This window comes from Alosa sapidissima, chromosome 4 (assembly GCF_018492685.1).
Source record: "Alosa sapidissima isolate fAloSap1 chromosome 4, fAloSap1.pri, whole genome shotgun sequence".
Taxonomy (NCBI): domain Eukaryota; kingdom Metazoa; phylum Chordata; class Actinopteri; order Clupeiformes; family Clupeidae; genus Alosa; species Alosa sapidissima.
This window is the reverse complement of record NC_055960.1, coordinates 29,864,174-29,884,793: the sequence shown is the minus strand read 5'-3', so window position 1 is coordinate 29,884,793 and position 20,620 is coordinate 29,864,174. Positions and strand designations below refer to the sequence as shown.

At 43.7% G+C, this 20,620-nt stretch overlaps 1 protein-coding gene and 1 long non-coding RNA gene across 3 annotated transcripts in view; one reads left to right on the top strand and one right to left on the bottom strand.

Moving 5' to 3' along the window:
- Nucleotides 1-20,620, bottom strand: part of cpne5b (copine Vb) — a 173,971-nt gene that overhangs the window by 67,152 nt on the left and 86,199 nt on the right. For both annotated transcript variants that reach the window (XM_042088310.1, XM_042088311.1), the window contains one exon: nucleotides 12,420-12,483. In XM_042088310.1, the coding sequence (XP_041944244.1) occupies nucleotides 12,420-12,483 (64 nt within the window). The remainder of the gene's footprint in view (nucleotides 1-12,419; nucleotides 12,484-20,620) is intronic.
- On the top strand, nucleotides 6,520-8,082 carry LOC121706546. The gene is made up of 3 exons (XR_006031068.1): nucleotides 6,520-6,658; nucleotides 7,608-7,703; nucleotides 7,901-8,082. It is a non-coding gene; the product is annotated as an uncharacterized LOC121706546 (long non-coding RNA).

The window sequence follows — 20,620 nt, the reverse complement described above, 5'->3', positions numbered from 1 at the left end:
ATCTGTTGTTTATCGAATCCTTCTCATGTTGACGATCTTGGCACTGTTATGCAGGGGTTACTGGCAGCAGTGTGTGCATTAAGATGAACTTTTGCCCATCTGGGATTTGGTGTTTGGTGTTATTTTCATTAAGAAGACTGATGGAAGCCCAGGGCAGAAGGGGAAATGTGCCTCTTTGCAAATAACCCACTCCAGTCCCTTCTCCCCCCAGCTATGTAAGTCATGAGCTATCCATATCGATAAATATCGAATTCAAATTATTAATTTAAAGTTTGGGGAATGAATTGCCAAGCAGGCAGACCTGCAGTCACTGCTGCACTCAAGTGCTGGCCTCCAGTCAGAGCCAGATGGCCGTCTGCAGGGCTCCGCAAGTCTTTAGGGGGAATGGCTCAGATCTGGCCCTGATGTGGCTCACACTCAGCAGCTATCGACAAACACACTCCTATTATATTGGGGCTACCCAGGGACAGGAAGTGTTTCTGTGGCCATGGAAGTGGGTAAGATTCCAGAGAGCTAAAAGTATATGTAAGTCAATTTGGAAAACCTTTTCAATACCTTGATACCTTTTATCTTTTTGATACGTGACATATGATGTTATATTTCCTTGGAAAAAAATATTGTTGTACTTCCTGATATGTCAATCCCACTTCATGTAAGATGTCATTGGAATATGGCACCCCATTTCCTACAACATGTTCCCTATTTCATACAGCATCTACACTGAGTGCAGTTCCCCCCCATGCCATCGATTTTACTTGTAGTATGGCAGTATGGTAGCATCGGTTGTACTTGTAGTATGGCAGTATGGTAGCTTCGGTTGTACTTGTAGTATTGTAGTATGCAGTAATGCCTGTAACGCGTTACTTAGTAGTTAGTCTATTTTGACCACTTTTTTCGGTAACGAGTAGCTACTATTTACAAACCAGTAGTCAGATTAAAGTTGCTTATCTAAGTCAATGTGCGTTACTATTTTTGTCATTTTCCTTAGTAAAAAGATATATTCTTTGCTTTCTTCTTGTCTCGGGGATTAACGTCATGTAGGCTATGCTCACGTTTTCAGCATGAGGACAACTCACGTTTAAAACCACGCAGCGTCACAAACGTAAACAACAATGGAGGGAGGAGAGAGATGCGCATTTTATCTACTGTATACAGTCATTATTTTGAGTTTGTGTCAGCTAAACATGACAACATTAAGGTACATTGTACATTCTGTGCTGGCGACAAAGTGCTGTCTAGCTAGACATCCCAAGTCTTCCGACGTTTTGGGAGTCTCCCACATATTGATAGCGGCTTCCTGACGCCCGCAAATTACATAAAATCTTCCGGAACCTAGAGCGAACAAGAGCACGCAAGCCAGACCGGTCTTCAAATCGCGTGTGCATCTGAGTTTAACACGCACACAACGGAGAGGGAGAGAGAGAGGAGTGGTGTGTGTGTGCGCCTGAAGCGCATCCAAGACAAAGAGAATCCTGGTCTGTTTTGCTAAATCAACTAATCAGTTTTCAGTGTAGGTGGGCTTATATCTTTTTCTCCCGAACTTAATTAATCAGTTCAGTCAGTGTATCTAGGAACAGGAGCGTCATGGCAGAGTCAGTGCTCCTCAAAAAGGAACATTTAAGACCCATTCACATCAGACTACACATAAGTGTACCCAATTGTCTCATAAGAGTAAAACATAATGATAGTCTTGCACACTGTAACAGTGACTTAACATTGCTAAAAATATGCAATATTTGCATATTACTCAGGCCTATACTAGATGGCTAGTTGCCAAGGCTACATATTTTACTATCACAATTTCTATCAATAGGCCTTCCTTATTTGGTGTACTGACTAGACATTATTGAACAAACATCTGAATTTCAGTATCTAAGTAGGTTAGGTTGGGATGTCTGCTATACATTGTTGACATTACTGTTAAAATGCACTTCCAGTATAGTGAGTATTGGCAAAACCGGTCATAATCTTTATGTTGAGGTGGTGGGGGTGTTGTCGGCAGCTGCTGAAAGTAACTAATAAAGTAACTTGTAATCTGACTTAGTTACTTTTAAAATCAAGTAATCAGTAAAGTAACTAAGTTACTTTTTAAAGGAGTAATCAGTAATCAGATTACTTTTTCAAGGTAACTGTGGCAACACTGGTAGTATGATAGCATCTGTTTTACTTGTAGTATGGCAGTATGGTAGCATTGTTTGTACTTGTAGTATTGTAGTATGGTAGCATCGGTTGTACTTTTAGTATGGCAGTATGGTAGCATTGGTTGTACTTGTAGTATTGTAGTATAGTATCATTGGTTGTACTTGTAGTATGGCAGTATGGTAGCATTGGTTGTACTTGTAGTATTGAAGAATGGTAGCATCGTTTGTACTTGTAGGCTGAAGTCTCACAGCTACATTTATATCTGATGGCAAAAGGTCCAAAAGAATCCCCTTTAACGATACAATATCTACTGGAATTGCCTTACAAATCCGCACAGATGGCTCTACGACGCTCGAGGCCTGTGATGTCCATTGTTTCAGCGATCCCCTCACCCCGAGAGCCCAGGGAACACGCCGTTCCGGGAGAACATAAAGGATTTATGATAATGGTCATGAGGCGAGGCTGAGAGCGTGGCTAGAGCATCTGTGTCTCCTGTACCGTCACGTCGCTAATTATAAAGCCGTGAGCGTCCCACGCCGCCCACTCACTGTCTTCTCGTGGCCTCATCAGTAGCCTGCGCGGAGAGGAGCGAGAGTGCAAGCGAACGAGAGCTATTAATATGTAGATGCTGTGTTGGCAGACTGCGTGTGTGGAAACGCAAGAAATGTTCGTGTGCGAGGGCCAATCAAGGGCAGCAGGATTGGTGTGCTCTTCTGCAGACACAGAGACACTTCTCTTCCGCAAATTAGAGCCGCCTCTCTCCTCTACTGCTGTTAGGTGCTGCTCATTAGCAGAGAAGTAGAGGAGATGAGGGTCTGTGTGTGTGTGTGTGTCTTTATCGAGTCAAGAAACTAAAGGTTTGTGTGTCTTTACCAAGTCGAGGAGCTGAAGGTGTGTGTGTGTGTGTGTGTGAGTGTGTGTGTGTGTGTGTGTGTGCGTGCGTGCGTGTCAGACAGCTACCTGGATCTCTTCCTGACATGGTTGAGTGATGATTCTATTCTCTAACTTTCTAGCCAGTGGTGTGTGGTAAACATTCCCTGCCTGAGATAATTAACACTGATACACTGGAGAGCTGAGGACACTGTGAAATATGTGTCACTCTGAAATACTCACTGGAACGCTCACACCTGTGTGCGCACCTGTCTGTATTATCCCAAATATGTTATTTGGTAGAGTACACACAGATATCCAAACACAATCTACAATGCACACTTAACACTCAGCTACAGCAGAATTAAACTGAAAGGCTCACACACAATCTACAGCAAAGTCCTTTTAGGCAAGTCCCTCCACTCGTGGCCATCTTGGTAACACACTTTGGGCAGTTATCAGGCAGCTATTCCTATTCAAGTGAATGGGTAGGCATACAGGAAGGGGCGGGATATGTCTAGAGCATCGTTTCCCAACCTTGGGGTCGGGACCCCATGTGGGGTTGCCTAAAATTCAAATGGGGTCGGCTGAGATATTGAGTATCTTACAATTGACCAGTATAGCACATAAAAATATATATACATTACATAAAAAAAACATGAAAACCCCAATGATATCCAAGTTCAGTATCTAATTGGATCCTATTACAATCTAGCTCTATAAAAATAAACTTAGACATTACACATGAGATCCTCATGCGTAATAATGCTTGATCAATGTTCCAAACAAAGTAGCAAAACAACCAGGCAAGCTATTCAAACAAACGAATTAGCTTGCTAGGACAACATGTTGTGAATGATTGGGGTTGGCTACGTTTTGTGACATCACAATAGGGTCACGTGCCAAAAAAGGTTGGGAACCCCTGGTGTAGAGACTACTGCCATTTGCCTTATTCACGCAGCGGCCATTGTGTAAACTAAAAGAAGGCTAATACACAGACTATATCATTAATGCATTTTCACCACCTACTGGCGAATGCATAGAACACAACAATTCCATGGTGCGTGTATCACGCAGCCTCGTTTTGGTTTACAATGGCCGCCCCGTGAATAAGGCGAATATTGGCGTTACAAACTAACCCCATGCATCTCTGTGGAGGATTCTTTGAGCGTAGTGTCTCCTCATTAGAAAGTCTTACAGAACACATTTAACTCACAGATGGGTTACGCAGGACGCACAATTGAACAGCTCCACTTGTGGAGCATAAAAATGGTTTTAGAAGACTGGTCTAATAATAATCTGTGATGTATGAAGCACTACTACATCTGGTGTAGCCAGTTCCATTGATTATACTGGAAGCCAATTGTAGCAGCATACGCTCAAAAAACCGAACGCTTCAGTGTTGTACGCAGTGTAGCCTGCCTGTTAGATACTATACATCTGATTAACTGGAATGCACACACAAACCACAATTCCCACATACTGTAACTCTTAGATATACTGTACTTCTACATGAACTGGAGGGGGGTGGGGGGGATGGTTAACAAATCCTACAATAAGCCCAGAAGGTGGCAAGCTCCTGAGCCAAACAGAAGGAGTTTTATTCATCTGATACAGCTCCACTTCCTCGAGAGCCATTGTGTGTGCAATAAGGAATTAACACCACGGGGACGTGCAAATGAGCTCTGCCATTGATTCCAGGCCGAGGGCCACCCATAAAGAAGCCCTTTGAAATTGTAATGAAGGTGTTGTTGTGAAGCGGGGAGTCAATAGTCTCCCTGCGTCTGACTCGAGGTTGCGCTGGGTGGCGTGTGTTCATGGGAGCGGGGAAATCGAGAGTGTTATAAATTACGGTGGTAAACCCTTCTTCCCCGGAGATGAAACGTGCCCCTACCCCCCGGGGGACTAAAGAGGCCCTGGCGCTGTCCGCACATCAAACGAGATCGGCCTCCGTTACGCAACCCGTTTGAGCGAGGCCTCCGTTACTCGACCCGTTTGAGCGAGGCCAAATGAAGCACCATGGGTTGTTTCCTGTTCTTTGTTCTCTGTGTGATAGACCCACTTTCTCCACTGCAGACCTTTGTTACTTATTCTCTGCTGGTTATCTGCAAAGCAATCACTCTCTTACATGATATGGCTCTAAGAGAGACAGGCAGAGACAGAGACAGAGAGGGGGTGGGGGGTGAGAGATGGAAAGAGAGAGAGAGAGAGATGTTTTTCGATCTGAGTTCCCAGTGTCTCTGAGATTACTCTGACACACTGGATTTGACTGACAGACAGGGGGCTGCTCCTGCGGGTTGAGATGGACCTCTGGAGACCGATGGGAGAGACCGTCACCTGGGCCACCAGCCCCGCGGCTCCTTCTCCAATCAGCAGGGCTTTAGCAGCGCTCAAGGTCCAGCTGATTGGTTCATTAAGGCGCTAACCAGCTGAACGAAGGGCTCTACGTGCCCTGTGTGAGAAGTGACCGCCTCCACAGCCACTGGTCCCAAAGGCTCCATTCTCCACATCAGGGTGGAGAGCCTTGCTGCACATTCACTACAAAACTAAAATCAGTTTAGTCTCAATCCAGCCATATGTGGAGTTAGTGGGGGGGCAGGGGTAGCACTGCCTATGGTAGCATATGAGTAGCTTTATGCAAATGCCCCCTCTTGTCACTGTACTGTACAGACGGGTCTGTCAGCCAGAGACCATAAACTCCTCCATTGCAAGCGCTAACTGGGTAAGACGTAAACACGGAAGTGACGTAGCCTAGTTCCCGCCTTGACGAGTGACTTGACAGACAGCAATGCGTTTGGCAGATTGAATGGCCATTTGAATTTTGCAACACAAAGAGTGTGACCAAAGTGCAATGCAATCACGGGGGGCGCTATTTCTTTTCCATTTGAATAAAATGCCTCAAAACGATGGCAAAACGTTTTGCCCAAAATAATCCAAAATCTTTTCAGGCTGGCATTGACAGTTTTGCCAAATATGTTTTTAAAATGCAATCCTACATTGCACTTTAAATATTAAATTGCAAAATGAATTGACAGTTAAATGATGAAACTGAATATTGAAAATTGAAATGCAAAATGAATTGCCATTTGAATTTTGAGACTGAAGTACCATGGCAAAATGGAATGCAATTCAATCCATGTTTATTCTATTTTTTAACCAAAATTATTGGAATTGATTTTAGGATTTCATTGTCACTTTGCAGATTAAAATACAATTTGTTGGATATTATTGCAAATTGCAATATTAAATTGCATAATGAATTGTCAATTGCATAATGTAATGTCTTTTTGAATTGCATATTGCAGATTGCATTCTCATTTGAATAAAGCTACACTGTAAAAAATGAATCCTGGTGCCAAGGAAATTACACAAAAAAAATCAAGTATGACTTAATTTCTTGAAGCAGTCGCCTTAAAAAAAATAACTATTATGTTTTCCCCCAAATAAATCAACTACATTTGCGAGAAAAATATTCAGAGAAAATGTTCCCTAAAAGAATTGTGGGAAGTTGCACAATTTCTTGCTGATAAATGTGCAGCCTTTTCCTCAAATATTTTGAACATCTGAAAAACGTCCTTCAGTTGAGATTTTGAAAAGAATGCCTCAAAGACGGACGCCATTGAAGTTCAGCATGGAATAGTAAAAGGTAAAGTATTTTGTTTCTGCTACTTGTGAAAGCTAGCATGAAAACTACTACAAATATACAATTAAGTAATGTCACATCACAGGTATATATTTTCATACCAACGTGTTTGACCTACTAGGAAATATTGGTGAAGTTAGCTTAACAGTAGCAAGGTCGCTAACGTTAGCTGTAGAAGCTAGCTGCTACTCAGATGGTTGGTAAACTAACCAGCAAGCTAACCTTAACTTCGGTAGGTTATATTATAACCTTATCAATTTGAAATGGCCAAGTTTATAATCATTTGTAATACTTGGGACACTCTAAACTGACATTAATATATTATTGGAGTCGACGACGTCTTAATCTTTTTGTAACGAATTTGAAAAGATGGTTGGAATTTTAATAGCCACTGAGGGAATAGCTAACATGCTAACGATGCTGGTTAACATTAGTTAGCCAGGACTCCACTGTTCTAAGCGATCTAGTGTGGTGTCAAATGCTTGTCTGGCACTAAGGGATCTGTTGACTGACTAATTAAAGCAGTCTGTCAACTAATTGACGTTTGATTGAACTGAACACTATTTGCTTTTAATTCGGGTTATATATATTTTGCTCGTAGCTAACGGTAGCTGAGACCACCAGGGCATTCTTTTAGGCATTTGTAGCATACACGTGGTGTAAGGTAACTGTTAGTGTTGTTGGTTAAGGTTAGGTGCATTGTCCATTCTCAGTAATAGTATTGATATTAGTTAAGTGTCTGTTGGTTTTATTTGGGTTATTTAGTGATTATGTTAAGATATTTGAACACAAACACTTCTGTTTGTCTGCAAAACATTTGGTAGCCTACATGGTAAATGATGTCAGAATGAATTTTGGAAGTCATTTGCTAGTTAAGTTAGTTGATATACTGCTGATAGTCAATTGTGGTTATTGTGTTTTATATAATTATGGATTTTGTTTGTTTTAACAGGTTTGGCAAAATGCTCATCAAAGTCCAGTACCGTGGACTAAAAAAAGTACCTCAAACTGCATCCTGGTTTTTCTTATGAAAGTTTCATTGAAGAAGGTAAGGTTTTATGTGAGCTTAGCTAATAAATTTAAAATCCATGTTTGCATGCATCTGATATCAGATCACTTGGCCAGTGGGTAAGGTAAAAAAAGATTGTGTTACCCTTTAGTTGAATTAAATTAACTCAAATTGGAAACTGAATTTCTTAAATTCTTAAAGCAACTCTTTAAGATTCCAATTTTGTGTTTTTGCAGAATTTGTGCCAGCAGGTTCTTCTACTCTAATTTCTTCAAGTGATATGGAGAGGTCCTCTTCAAACAAGGCACATCAATCTCCTGGTGCAGGAGAGAACACCTCTGCCATAGGGGATGCAGCAGAAAAGGCCAAATGGGTGAGCAAATAAAATTAAAATCTCACTAGGAGAAATCCTTGTCTGTCCTCCAAATGCGGAAGCCTGAATTTTGTATGTAAGGGACCGTTCGTTATTTATAAACGGGGTCACCGGAGGAAAATAGGGGAGGGTCATGTCTTTTTATTCTTTGTTGAGGGGAGGGTCACCTAACTTTTTTTGCCTAGGAGGGAGGGTCACCCATCTTTTGTATTAATGAAAACAGCAAAAAATCAAAGTGGCTTGTTTGATTGTTGATTTCTGTCGCCATATAACGTTCTCTTTCGTTCCATAGCTCTGTCAACATTGAACAATGAAAATAAGGGAGATTTCCCGGGTTTCTCACGCAAAATACGGAAAATGTCAACATTCGTCCCCATTAACGTTGGAAGGGTTGGAGCAACAAAGTAGCCCAACATATTCACGCCTAACAGCCTATATCCATTTGGTCAACTTTATCCAGCCCTAAAAAAGCTAAATTTAACTTTGGTTTACTTGTAGTTTACCGTGTAGCCTAACTTTAAACAGTGTGCATGCTTAACATAAACATACTTGTGCTTCATTCATCCACACATCCAGCTCCTAACGTTTTGACAAGCATTTCTACCAATTGACCTTGTTCCTGCCCATCTCTAGCTTTGCTGTCTCCATCCTTTCTGTTTTTGTTGTTTGCAAAAAAATATATAGTATTTATTGGTAACCAGCAACAAGTGCAATTTGTTATTCGCTGTCATTCTCTCTCCTGCCAACAAAAATGTGTTACGTTCCAAGTAGCAGTGCGTAATTCTGCTTCATAAAGTTGAACAAATACATTTGTTCATATAAATAGCCAGTTTATGGTCTACAGTGTAGTTGGTAAGTTATGTTAGGCCAACTTGGAATGAATATACAGGGGGAATTCTTTGTCTAGCTGAGTAGCCTGGCAGGTGCGCACGTAGGCATAGCCTACGGCCGAACACTGCAAGCGCTAATGAATCGTGCTCTCACGACAACCACGTCGTTAACTTAAATAGGCCTAGGTTAACATCACTCTGAGTTCGCATTCAAGCAAGCAAAACGATGATTTGAATACATCTGTTTCTCTGGAAGGACAAGGGGGTAACAACAGGACACAGAGACAGGCCAGAATGCAGGACTAATGTTATGAGAGTATTACAGTAATATGGGATATTCTACGGGAAAATATTAAAACGGCAAGACAGCGGGGAAAAGTTAAAATGATAAACCCGGAAAAAGTTGGCATGTTAGGTATTTTTCGGTCCCTGTGATTATTTGTGAAATTGTGCAAACGGCCTTTTCAAGTCATTTGAGAAGGAAGGAGTGTAGCTAGAGGAGTAAGTAGGCTAATGCAGTTGCAGGAAGTATGCATTTAGTTTCCATGCTTATTGTGTTTCCACAACAATGTTAGTGAGTAAATCTACTGAAATGGCCACCATCTTGGTGAAGTGTGATGTGTAAGATCAGAAAGCAGAGGTTGGTTTTAAGGCGGATACATATGTTGATATGTTTTCATAGCGCGTAAGAGCGTCGGCGGAAGACATCGACAATTGGCCGGGGAGGGTCATGTCGTTTTTGAAAATGCTGCTGGAGGGTCGTTGAAAATTATATAGTAGGCAGGGGAGGGTCATGCAACTTTTGATCGAAGCACTCAAAATCCCTCCGGCGATCCCGTTTATAAATAACGAACGGTCCCTAAGTCAATGGGAGTTATTGATTTTTTCAGCCACCAGTTTGACCTGGACTGTGGCGACATAGAGGTTGATCTATTGGCAACTCGTCTGACACATAGCTAAAGATAAATGAGTCATTCTCATTGAATTTGAAATGAAATATTTAGGGCTGTCAATCGATTAAAAAAAATAATAATTAATTACATACTCTGTGATTAATTAATCTAAATTAATCGCATATATCATTTTTGCTGTGAAAGTATTTTAAATATTTAAATTCAAATGAATCAAATGAATTTTAATCAGTTATTTTTTTCTCAAATTAATTAATCAAAATTAATCAGTTATTTTGACAGCCCTAGAAATATTCAATGAAAATCGACCGTAAACTATGCAATGTATTACCACATAATACTGTAGAAATGAGAGGTGTATAATGGCATAATAGAACTTAGAGGTGTTTAATGGCATCTTAGACACCAAGTCACCTTTGAATAGATCAAATCCTGACCCACAGAGCAGGGAGGAAGCTAAAACATTATGTTCCCCCAAAAACTCACAATTACACAACTTACAATTCAGTACATGCTAACCCTGAGCCTCTCAGAGCCCCCATCCCACACACACACACACACACACACACACACACACACACACACGCACACACACAACCCTTGCTACACCCATGCGTTGGTCTAGTGCATCTACAGAATAGGAATGAAATCAGCCATGTTGCTTTGTATTCAGAGCTTACGGGCTCAGTGATGCCCGGTGCACCAATGTGCATTATGCTCATCATTTATTCAACGGTGATGGACAATGAAGACACTTCTGCTGAGAATAGCAAGAGTGTGCCAGTTCTCCTATCTCCTCACATGTGTATGCAAGTGTGTGTACAAGCACACACACACACACCAAACACACATAGGCATACACATGCACGCACATAAGCATGCGCACACACACACATATACACACACACCAAACACACATACTGTAGGCATACACAAGCACACATACACACACACACACACACACTCTCTCTCTCTCTCTCTCACACACACACACACACTCATCACCTGGTTTTCATATTCATGTCCTCATCCACATAATGCCATTGTGCGTGACCTGTTTTTTGACAGAGATCAGCATGGTCTGATGATCATAGTCAGCATGCTTTTTATACACAACAACATCAACAACAACAACACCTGCATTTTACAACAACAGGTGATTTAGAGTGGCTAAATCATTCATCAGAACTAACCTCACCAAGATGTCACCAAGATGTCAGGCTACACTATGCTTCTCTGGGACAGTTATGTTTCATTCTCTCTCTCTCTCACACACACACACACACACACAAACACACACACACACACACACACACACACACAGGAAATATGTGAATATAAATGTAAAAACACATTCTGCCTATGAATACTGAAAAGCCCAAAGCAAACAGGTATTTAATATATTCTTTTGAAGGCTACATTTTGAGCTGAAAGCCATTTCCACTCAGAACATCTCAGACACAAGCTGACTATTGTTTTTTTTTTTTCATAGTCGTAAACAGGCACAAATCTGAAAGCCAAAGCACACTAAGAAAGGATCGCAGAGAATTTGGTTTGATAATGCATTAGGATTGCCAGTCATGTGTGAACTTTTGAATTACATGATGAAACCATTTGAACACTGCAAAACACCAGACTAGTTTTACTTGTGTTTTTAAAGAGACAACTGATGATTCATCACACAAGCGTGATGAATTGGTGAGCGCCTTTGAATGTAATGAGCAAGTAGAGAGGATCTGATCTTATCCTTTCCCCTGTCTATCTACTGTACTGTTGCTTTATTTCTGTTGCCAACATTGACACATTCCCCACTGAATGCATAGTGTCTTTTACTAAGTCTACAGTGTACATGTATTGTCCCTATATGTTATAGGGTTCCAGATCAAGGCATATATTTAGATAAGAACGGATCTCTGTGCTGTGCTGTGCTGTGTTGTGTTGTGGTGTGTTGTGGTGTGTTGTGTTGTGTTGTGTTGTGTTGTGTTGTGTTGCTGTGCTGTGTTGTGTTGTGTTGTGTTGTGTTGTGTTGTGTTGTGTTGTGCTGTGCTGTGCTGTGCTGTGCTGTGTTGTGTTGTGTTGTGTTGTGTTGTGTTGCTGTGCTGTGTTGTGTTGTGTTGTGTTGTGTTGTGTTGTGTTGCTGTGCTGTGTTGTGTTGTGTTGTGTTGTGTTGTGTTGTGCTGTGCTGTGCTGTGCTGTGTTGTGTTGTGTTGTGTTGTGTTGCTGTGCTGTGCTGTGCTGTGCTGTGTTGTGTTGTGTTGTGTTGTGTTGTGCTGTGTTGTGTTGTGCTGCATTGGATAGATGTGACTTCTGAATGAACGGAATCTACAGTATGTGGCATTACTGTAAGTGGTGCTCTCAAACTAAGATTAGCGTCCATCACCCAAGGGCACATTCAGACTAAGATCAGAGTCCATCACCAAGGGCACATTCAGATGAGAGTGTACGGCACTGCTGTACTGCACTGGATGGATGTGTCTGCATTAAGTGTGTGTGTGTGTGTGTGTGTGTTCAGATGAGAGTGTACGGCACTGCTGTGCTGTACTGCACTGGATGGATGTGTCTAAATGTAAAAAGGCAGAGCATAATGTAATGTGTGCTCCACTAGACGGACGGACACACACACACACACACACACACTCACCCTGCAGTTGCTCAGCTCCTCTGCGGACAGGATGATGGCCCCACACTTCTTCCCCGGAATACCCCTGCAATGGCAAATCAACCAGTCAGAGCCCTGCATTCACATCAGTCTGATTCCATGTGAAGTCAATTCAATTCTATTCAATTTAACTCAACTTTTTTTCTATAGGCTAGCACCACAACATAAGAATACATCTAAAGGGGGTTTACAGAGCACATCTTGAACATGAATGTTGATCCCCAGAGTGACAGGTACAAGAATAAAAAACCCTCATTCAGAGAGAGTTCATGGCGAACACACAGCAGCCTTCGCGAGACATGCTGGGGATTTGTACGGACGGTCAAATGTCAGTAGTGCTGCTTTTCCACTGGCCCAGAAAGAGAGCGTCGCAGTCGTGAAAGGCATTTCAATAATCTGTCAAATAGTCCTCAGTGGCCGCATGTTGTGAAAGGTCACACATACTAATTATGTCTTGTCACGGCGGCAGCTTGTGAAAGAGCAGAATGTTACCGATGATGCCACACAACAGCGCCTATGCGCCACATTAGGTCATCGGTCTGCCCTGATTGAAACCACTGGTGTCCACTGGGCTTCAGTAATGTTTTAAGATGAGCATTAGTAATGTAATGGCCTCCGTGATGCTTTTTACAGCTCGGTAAATTTTGATGACAGAAGCTGCGCTGAATGTTAATTAGAGGACAATAACAAAGGAGGAGGGGGACGAGGGGGGGGGGGGGGGGGGGGCGGTCAGAGTAGGTTGATGGCTGAAGTCTCGAGACACGCCAATGCTTACTGTCAAGTCTGACCGCTCAAAACAACACCAACACAAAACAAAGGTGCTCATTCTAAAAACCAGAGGCTGGTTAATCACCGCCTCGGCTATTTGATCACCGCTGAGAAAATAATGGACTTAAACACTCGGCCATGTGCTGTTGGAATACAAATTCTCCCAAACAAAAGCAGTCGGTGTAACAGATGGTGGAGTGATCTACAGGCGCCGTGTGGACAACAGGTGCTTGTGTAACAGATATGATTGGATGCCCAGGCTCTCACCCTGTTTGAACGATTTGGGATGCCCAGATAAAAAGAAAATATATTTGTGTCTGTGAGCCAATCGGATGCTGCTTAATGTGTTCATGGGTGCAGGGGCTCAACGCACATTAGTCCACTGCCATATTGTTGAGGTCAAGATCCGCTAGATCAAGATCATTGTCTTATAACGATATCTTAAGCTTTTGTCATCAGAAACAACTTCACAGTCAACAATGAGACAGGAATACACAAGCCAAGTATAAAGTCAGTCGACATAAAGGTTCAAGATACGCACTAATCCAAAGGCACACACACACACATAGGCACAGACAGACATATTTCTTGCTTCATGGATAGATTTTTGAATGCAGTTCTTTGAGCACAATAATGCCTTACAAAGAGCCTCTGAGTCTGGTACACAGCTGACTCAAAACTCAGACCACATCCATCAGATCACATCCATCAGACCACATCCATCAGACTACATGCATCAGACCACATCCATCAGACCACATGCATCAGATCACATCCATCAGACCACATCCATCTCAGCGGGGGCAGCCCCATGTTCCCACAGCCCAATGGTACCAAAGCCCTACTGTATGAAAATTCTAAGAATCTTCTTTTCACTGAAAATTAGGCCATATGTCCCCACAGCCTATGTTCCCACATTTCCTAGGGTTAGGGTCAGGGGGTTAGGTTTAGGGTCAGGGCTGATACAACATGGGGCCTAATTTTGAAAAAAAAATCTTAGAAATATGGGAACAGAGGCCTATGGGAACACAGTGCTGTGGGAATATAGGGCTGTGGGAACATAGGGCTGTGAGAACAGAGGGCTGTGGGAACATCTCTATGTGGGAACATGTTGTGGGAACATGGGGCTGTGGAAACATAGAGCTGTGGGAACATGGGGCTGTGGGAACATAGGGCTGTGGAAACATAGAGCTGTGGGAACATAGGGCTGTGGGAACATAGGGCTGTGGAAACATAGAGCTGTGGGAACATGGGGCTGTGGGAACATAGGGCTGTGGGAGCATCTCTATGTGGGAACATGTTGTGGGAACATAGGGCTGTTGGAACAGAGGATTGTGGGATCCTGGGCATGCTCCCATCTCAGCCAAACCTGCAGCACCAGCCCACTATCTGCCCGCGGTCCCGTTCTCATTTGCTACACGGTCTGGTGTGTCAGCAGGAAGCTCTGCACCGTGCACAGACTGTCACACAAAGACACTGCGCTCACGTTGAGGATGTGTTGTGGAACTTAAGACTGCACGGGTCAAGAAACACTGGATGGTACTACACAGAGATAGCAAGAGAAAATAACACATCAGGACTAGAGAGAGCAGAAGAGACAGAAGCACAGCACACTCTCTCGGATAAGAATTCAAAAGGAAAATTCCTGTATTCAGGAGGGAAATATGAGTTTGCTTCAGCATTTGCTGTCCACCATATTTAGTTTGATACAGACATCTTCAAAGATGTTACTGTGTGGGGGTATCTGAAAAATGACAGACAGGCTGGCCAGCCCCAGCAGATAAACACGCTATCTGATTTCGGCCCTGACCGCCGCAATAGACAAGCTATCGTACATGCCTTGCAATCCATCAGCTCGTGAGTGCTTGATACAGTTTCACACAATCCTCAATTTCAGTCCATCTCCTCATTTCAGATCAAAGGTCAGACTGAACTACATCACTGATCAGAGGTCAGATCAGGAATACCGTGGATGGAGGATTATAAGGATCTTATTACAGAAAGATCACAACCTTTCTGATCCCTGCCGGTATCGTTGGTGCCGTTTGGCCACCATAAAATCACTGCTGATAGAGTTCCAGTGGGAAGACAGGTTGAAAAAAGTGATTAGGTGTTAAAAAGGTGTTTCAAAGCCAGAGATCTAAGCTGCTTGTTTGTGTGTCTTTCTGAACTATTACAAGTAGCTTTTATTCGAGAAATACAGAATCATCCTTTGACAGCAGAAAATTGCATTCAGGGTTTTTTTGTAGCCAGAAGGAAAACACTGTTTGATATGCTCATTTGTTCCAGTGCTATCCAGCTGGTCCCATGTTGCACGAGGCTTTGTTTACTGAGAGAGGAACCGCATCAGTCTGCAGCAGCAGTGACCTTTATAATTGTCATCGCATTAAGAAGCACCACCGCAAGCTTTAACTCAGAGGTTCGCAGTCATTGTTATTAATTTTCTTTTGTATGAAGTCAGAGCAGAGCTTTTAATCTGCATTAGTTGACCGTATTGATTCTACTTGAGCTTCGGGGGTCACCAGCCTGGCAAATTACCAACTGGTTCATTAATCAACTTCAGTCAACGAAAGGGGCTTCAGTTGTTCCTGCAGTGTGCCAGAGGGAGAGAGACAAGCCTCCCTAGAGAGCAGAGGGACTCATTTCCAAAGCCTCACTAAGACAAGCCGGCAAAGAGTACAGTAACGCCAGCCTTAATTGGCAGTGAATCAGTCAGGTGAAGACGTGGTTGACATTTCGGCAGGTGGTCCCAGATAACACGGACAGGCAGGTGAGATGGCTCCGCGGGGTAGTTATGGTGACGAGCCTGGCCGATCGATCCCCAGCGGGCCAGGGAGCCTTGCCATCTCAACGGGGATGCCGTAGGCATGGTGACCAGATCAATCCTGATCCTGATGCATTGACATGCACGTCAGCGGAGAGACATTCTTCGCTCTCCTGCAATCTGGAAACTTCCAGAGTTGTTTGCTCCGAGCGTTATAGATTCTACAACCTCTTTTAGTGTGACATCGATACACGGGCTCCCCGTGTTTCACCAGAACTACAGGAAGGTCAGAATGGATTCGCCTGTGTGGTGGCAGATCATTCACTCGCCATTCAGTCTTTACAAATCAGTCCTCAGTCCTCTGCAGGAGAGTGCACAGGGTGGGGAGTTGATTAGAGCTGGTGTCCTTCAATTCAGGAGCTCCACTGGGCCATCCCACAGAAGGAGATGGGTCCTTGTGTAAGGCTGGCCCGTTCATTGCCTGTTTTTAAATTTCCTCTGACTTTTAACTCAGTATCAGAGTGGCCTTTTCTGCATGCACTATGAATGGTTTGTAAAGAAAACTTTAATCAAAAGGACTATATAATTTTGCTGCTGCATCATGGAAATCGTTACTAAAAGTAAACTTAACATTTAAAATCTCATATCAGAAATCTATATCATCATTTGATATAAAATCCACATGCAAACTTACATCCTACAGCGTCATTTAAAAGAGCATTACAAATATGTATATCTATAAGCAGATATAGAGGTCCATGAAATGCAGTTATTTGAAATTCTATCCGGGTATTTGAACGCAGGCATAATCCTTTTGAATTTTGTATATATTTCTTATTTTTCTGTTTAAGCCATGCCACTCATGTGCATTACGGGGCCCTGAACTCTGAAACACATTCCCTTAAATTCCCCTTAAGCTGTTGGTGGGAGGTAGCCAACCCTTAATTATCCCTGGATCAGCTCGCAAATCTACTTCATATTCTCTTAAACTAATGAATGAGTCAGAACAAACTCAAGGGCTTTGTTTGCCTCATACTGCAGTTGTATACAGAGTGATTACAGTGAAACAGACGCTGCAGCACCAGCTGGCTCTGGCCCAGAGCTGGCCAAGGGATGGCCCGGAGGATCACATGATGCTACAGGTATTTGCGTTTGAATTGGTCAGTTCTGTTGCCGACAGGCCAACAAGTGGAAACAAAGGAGGGGAAAGTCCTATGTGTTCTGACTTTTACTGTAATGCTGCCTATCTACAGTGGGTTCTAGAGACAACAATCAGGAAAGACAAGACTATTTAAATGTCAACAATGTTTAAATGTCTAAGATAGTTAATATATTTCTCTGGTTAAAGGGACACCAGGCAACGTTTTCGTGTTAATTACTCATCTTCGTAAGTCGGTATATGGTTAAATGACTCATTACAGGGCGAATGAAGACTCTCTCGCCCGCCCCTACTGCCTGTAGGAAGAATATCCCGCTTGCAAGTTCAGTGTATCGTACCCGCCGACCGAAGCAGGATCAGTTTACATCCTGCATCCCCAGCACAGAGGCAGGCTAACGAAACGCGATTGTTGCAAACGTGTGTATAATGGAAGAGCCGGCGAAGAAGCAGCGAAAACCCTTGACGGAAGATGCAAACAAAAAGGAAAAGAGCTTCAGACCGAGCGAGGGGGAGTTTCATAGAGAAAAAGCATCAGGCTTGCCTGGTGTCCCTTTAACCCTCTATGGGACTAATTAAGGAAATTCATAAAAAAATTTTAATGACCTTTGATTTTAAGTGTATTAAGGCTTAAAATAAATTTCCTATGCTCACTTTTCCAAATTGACCTTTATTTTGGGGTATCGTCATTTATAAATGACTTTGTCCCATTAGGGTATATATTTTTTCGTGATTTCTTAAGTATGTAAAATGATCTCTGTCAAACTGCCTATCATCATTATGTTTATTGCCTTACCCTAAGTGTGTGTGTGTGTTGAGAGATGAGAGTTATTTCTCTGCCCGGTAACAGCGGCCGTCTGTTCGACTCCATAATCTATGTTAGCCTTTTTCACCGTGTTTGTTACAACACTTCCTCTTTTTCACCATGTTGGTTACATCACTTCCTCTGGCACCCCTCCATCAGTCACTGTCTAATCAGACTCGAGAGTGAGTGCCAGCGACTCCTCGACATCCACAGCGAGCGACTCACACCCCTGCCTGGCGATCGCACCTTCCCCACGACGCCTCCTCACTCCCTGCACACAACTTTCCCTAATCTCGCAAACCTCCGTGGAGATAAACCATACGCAAAAACAAACACCCACAACACACACACACGCAAGCAGAAAAAAGGAACATGATTACATATTCATTTCTCTTTTCTCCCACAGAGAGAAGTGCTAAAAAAGTAAAAGTAAAACAAACACAACAGGAAACAGAAGGGAGATCACACACTTGCGGAGCTGCCTTGAGTTTGAATCATCTGCTTGTCATCGCGCGGCTCAGAAGCTAAATTCTGGGCATCAAAGGGGGATTAAACCTTTGTGATCTGATCAGAGCCCGTGCGTGTGTGTCTGACCGCTGCTACAAGGTGAGGGGTTTGCCATGAGTAAAGTATGAAGGAGCCATAAAGCTAGAAGGTAATAAGGCAATAAGGTGACAAGGCGGCATGCCCTCCTACGATCCGGCTGGCCAGAGGTCCACTGCCTTTGTTCTGGCATTTGTACTGTAGGCAAGAGGAAGAATGTCTCTTTCTTCAGAGAAGACAAAGAGCTCTCTTACATAAAATGAGATGATCAGATATTCATCATGGACATCTGAGAGAAGCCATTCTGTCTGCAACCGAGCCTTGGAGATACAGTATGCCCTGTTTAGAGTGGCAGGAAAGTCGGTAAATCTGGCCCAAATCCTATGAGCAAAAACACACTTTGATACACCTGGTTTGGAGAACAAGTGATAGTAAAGTCTGTCAGATCTGCTCTGAAATCCTCTCTTTGCGATACTGCTCTCGGTTTCGGACGCTCTCAAACTGGATTACCTAATAGGATTTCGGGACACATTTCCCAGACTCCTCCACCACAGCAGGTGTCTAACAGATACTTTCCGGGCAGAATTTCTGGACATTTCTGCCACTTGTGCCCTCAAGACAGGAGTCACACTAGCCCAGAGTAATAATATCAATAATAGTGCAAGAAAACAAACCCTTAGCTCAGAGGGATAATGCACATAAACACACACAGATGTGTGTGCTGCCGCTTCAGAGATAACCATGCAAACGACATTCTGATGGACTGTCTTTGTTTCCTGTGGCAGTTGAGGCTTGACCGCTGCAGGCTCTAACGCCTTCAGCGCCCATGAATGGAGTCGCAAATGGACGCTAACGGAGGGCGACGGCACATCTGCAGTCTTAACGGCGGGAGCGTGCAATCTGCGGTGCGAAAAACCACGGTGGCCAACCGCGCCGGCGTGCCATTCAGCTTGGACAGACCGCGGCGTCCCATCCTGTCGGAATCATGAAAGGCCGGGGCGCGGCGACAAAACAATGCCCCCGCTGGTGAGGAGCGCACACTGCTCCGGCTTACTACCACCAGCTGACACAGGAAAGAGAGGAGCGAGGGAAAAGAAAGAGAAAAACAAAATGAATGGAGCTATTGAAGACGGAGAATAATACGCGGCCGGGGGGCCGGCAGCGGGTGGTCAGGAAAAGGCTGTTATGGTTCTGCGGATGGACAGCTGTGAACAGCTGGAGGAGAGCGACTGGTCGGGAATGCTGCGACGCTCACGGGCGGAGAGGGAAGCTCTTTATTGGATTGGAGAGGCCATAGGCTGGGCTGGTGGAAAGCATAGGGGAGCCATTGCAACTAATGAGTTGACCACCATAAGCTAATAATACAGAGATGGAAACGCTCTCTCTCACACACACAAATACGAATACAGAAACACAAACAAAGGCACATACAAAGATACTATGCACAGACACATACTCGCATACACACACAGACACACACACACACTCAGACAAACACACACACACACTCACACGCACGCACACACACAGACACTCACACGCACGCACACACACACACACCAAAAACACTCACACACACACACTACAGGCACTCTTTGACCAATTGAGAGCGGAACATTATGCAGATGGTAAGGAGCCCATTCCTGTGGAGATGAGCTACTGAGTAAGTATGATGCATGTGATGAGTGAGGCCAGGTTGCACACACACACACACAGAGCGGGGTGAAAGGGTCAGACATCTCAACGCAGAGGACCTTCGTGGGCACACCGTGAAGCACTGCAGCAGCCACACACACAACACACACACACCCAACAATAGACTTTATTGAATGGCGCTGACATAAATAGAGATGAATCATCATCTACATGGCGGTGGGTAAGGGGTTCGGCAGTGGTGTGCAGACAGACACACACACACTGGTTGGTGTGCAGGGTTGATATGCAGGGGTGGTGTACACGGTGGTGTGCAGGGTTGATGTGCAGGGGTGGTGTGCAGGGTGGTGTGCAGGGGTGGTGTACACGGTGGTGTGCAGGGTTGATGTGCAGGGGTGGTGTGCAGGGTTGATATGCAGGGGTGGTGTACACGGTGGTGTGCAGGGTTGATGTGCAGGGTTGATATGCAGGGGTGGTGTACACGGTGGTGTGCA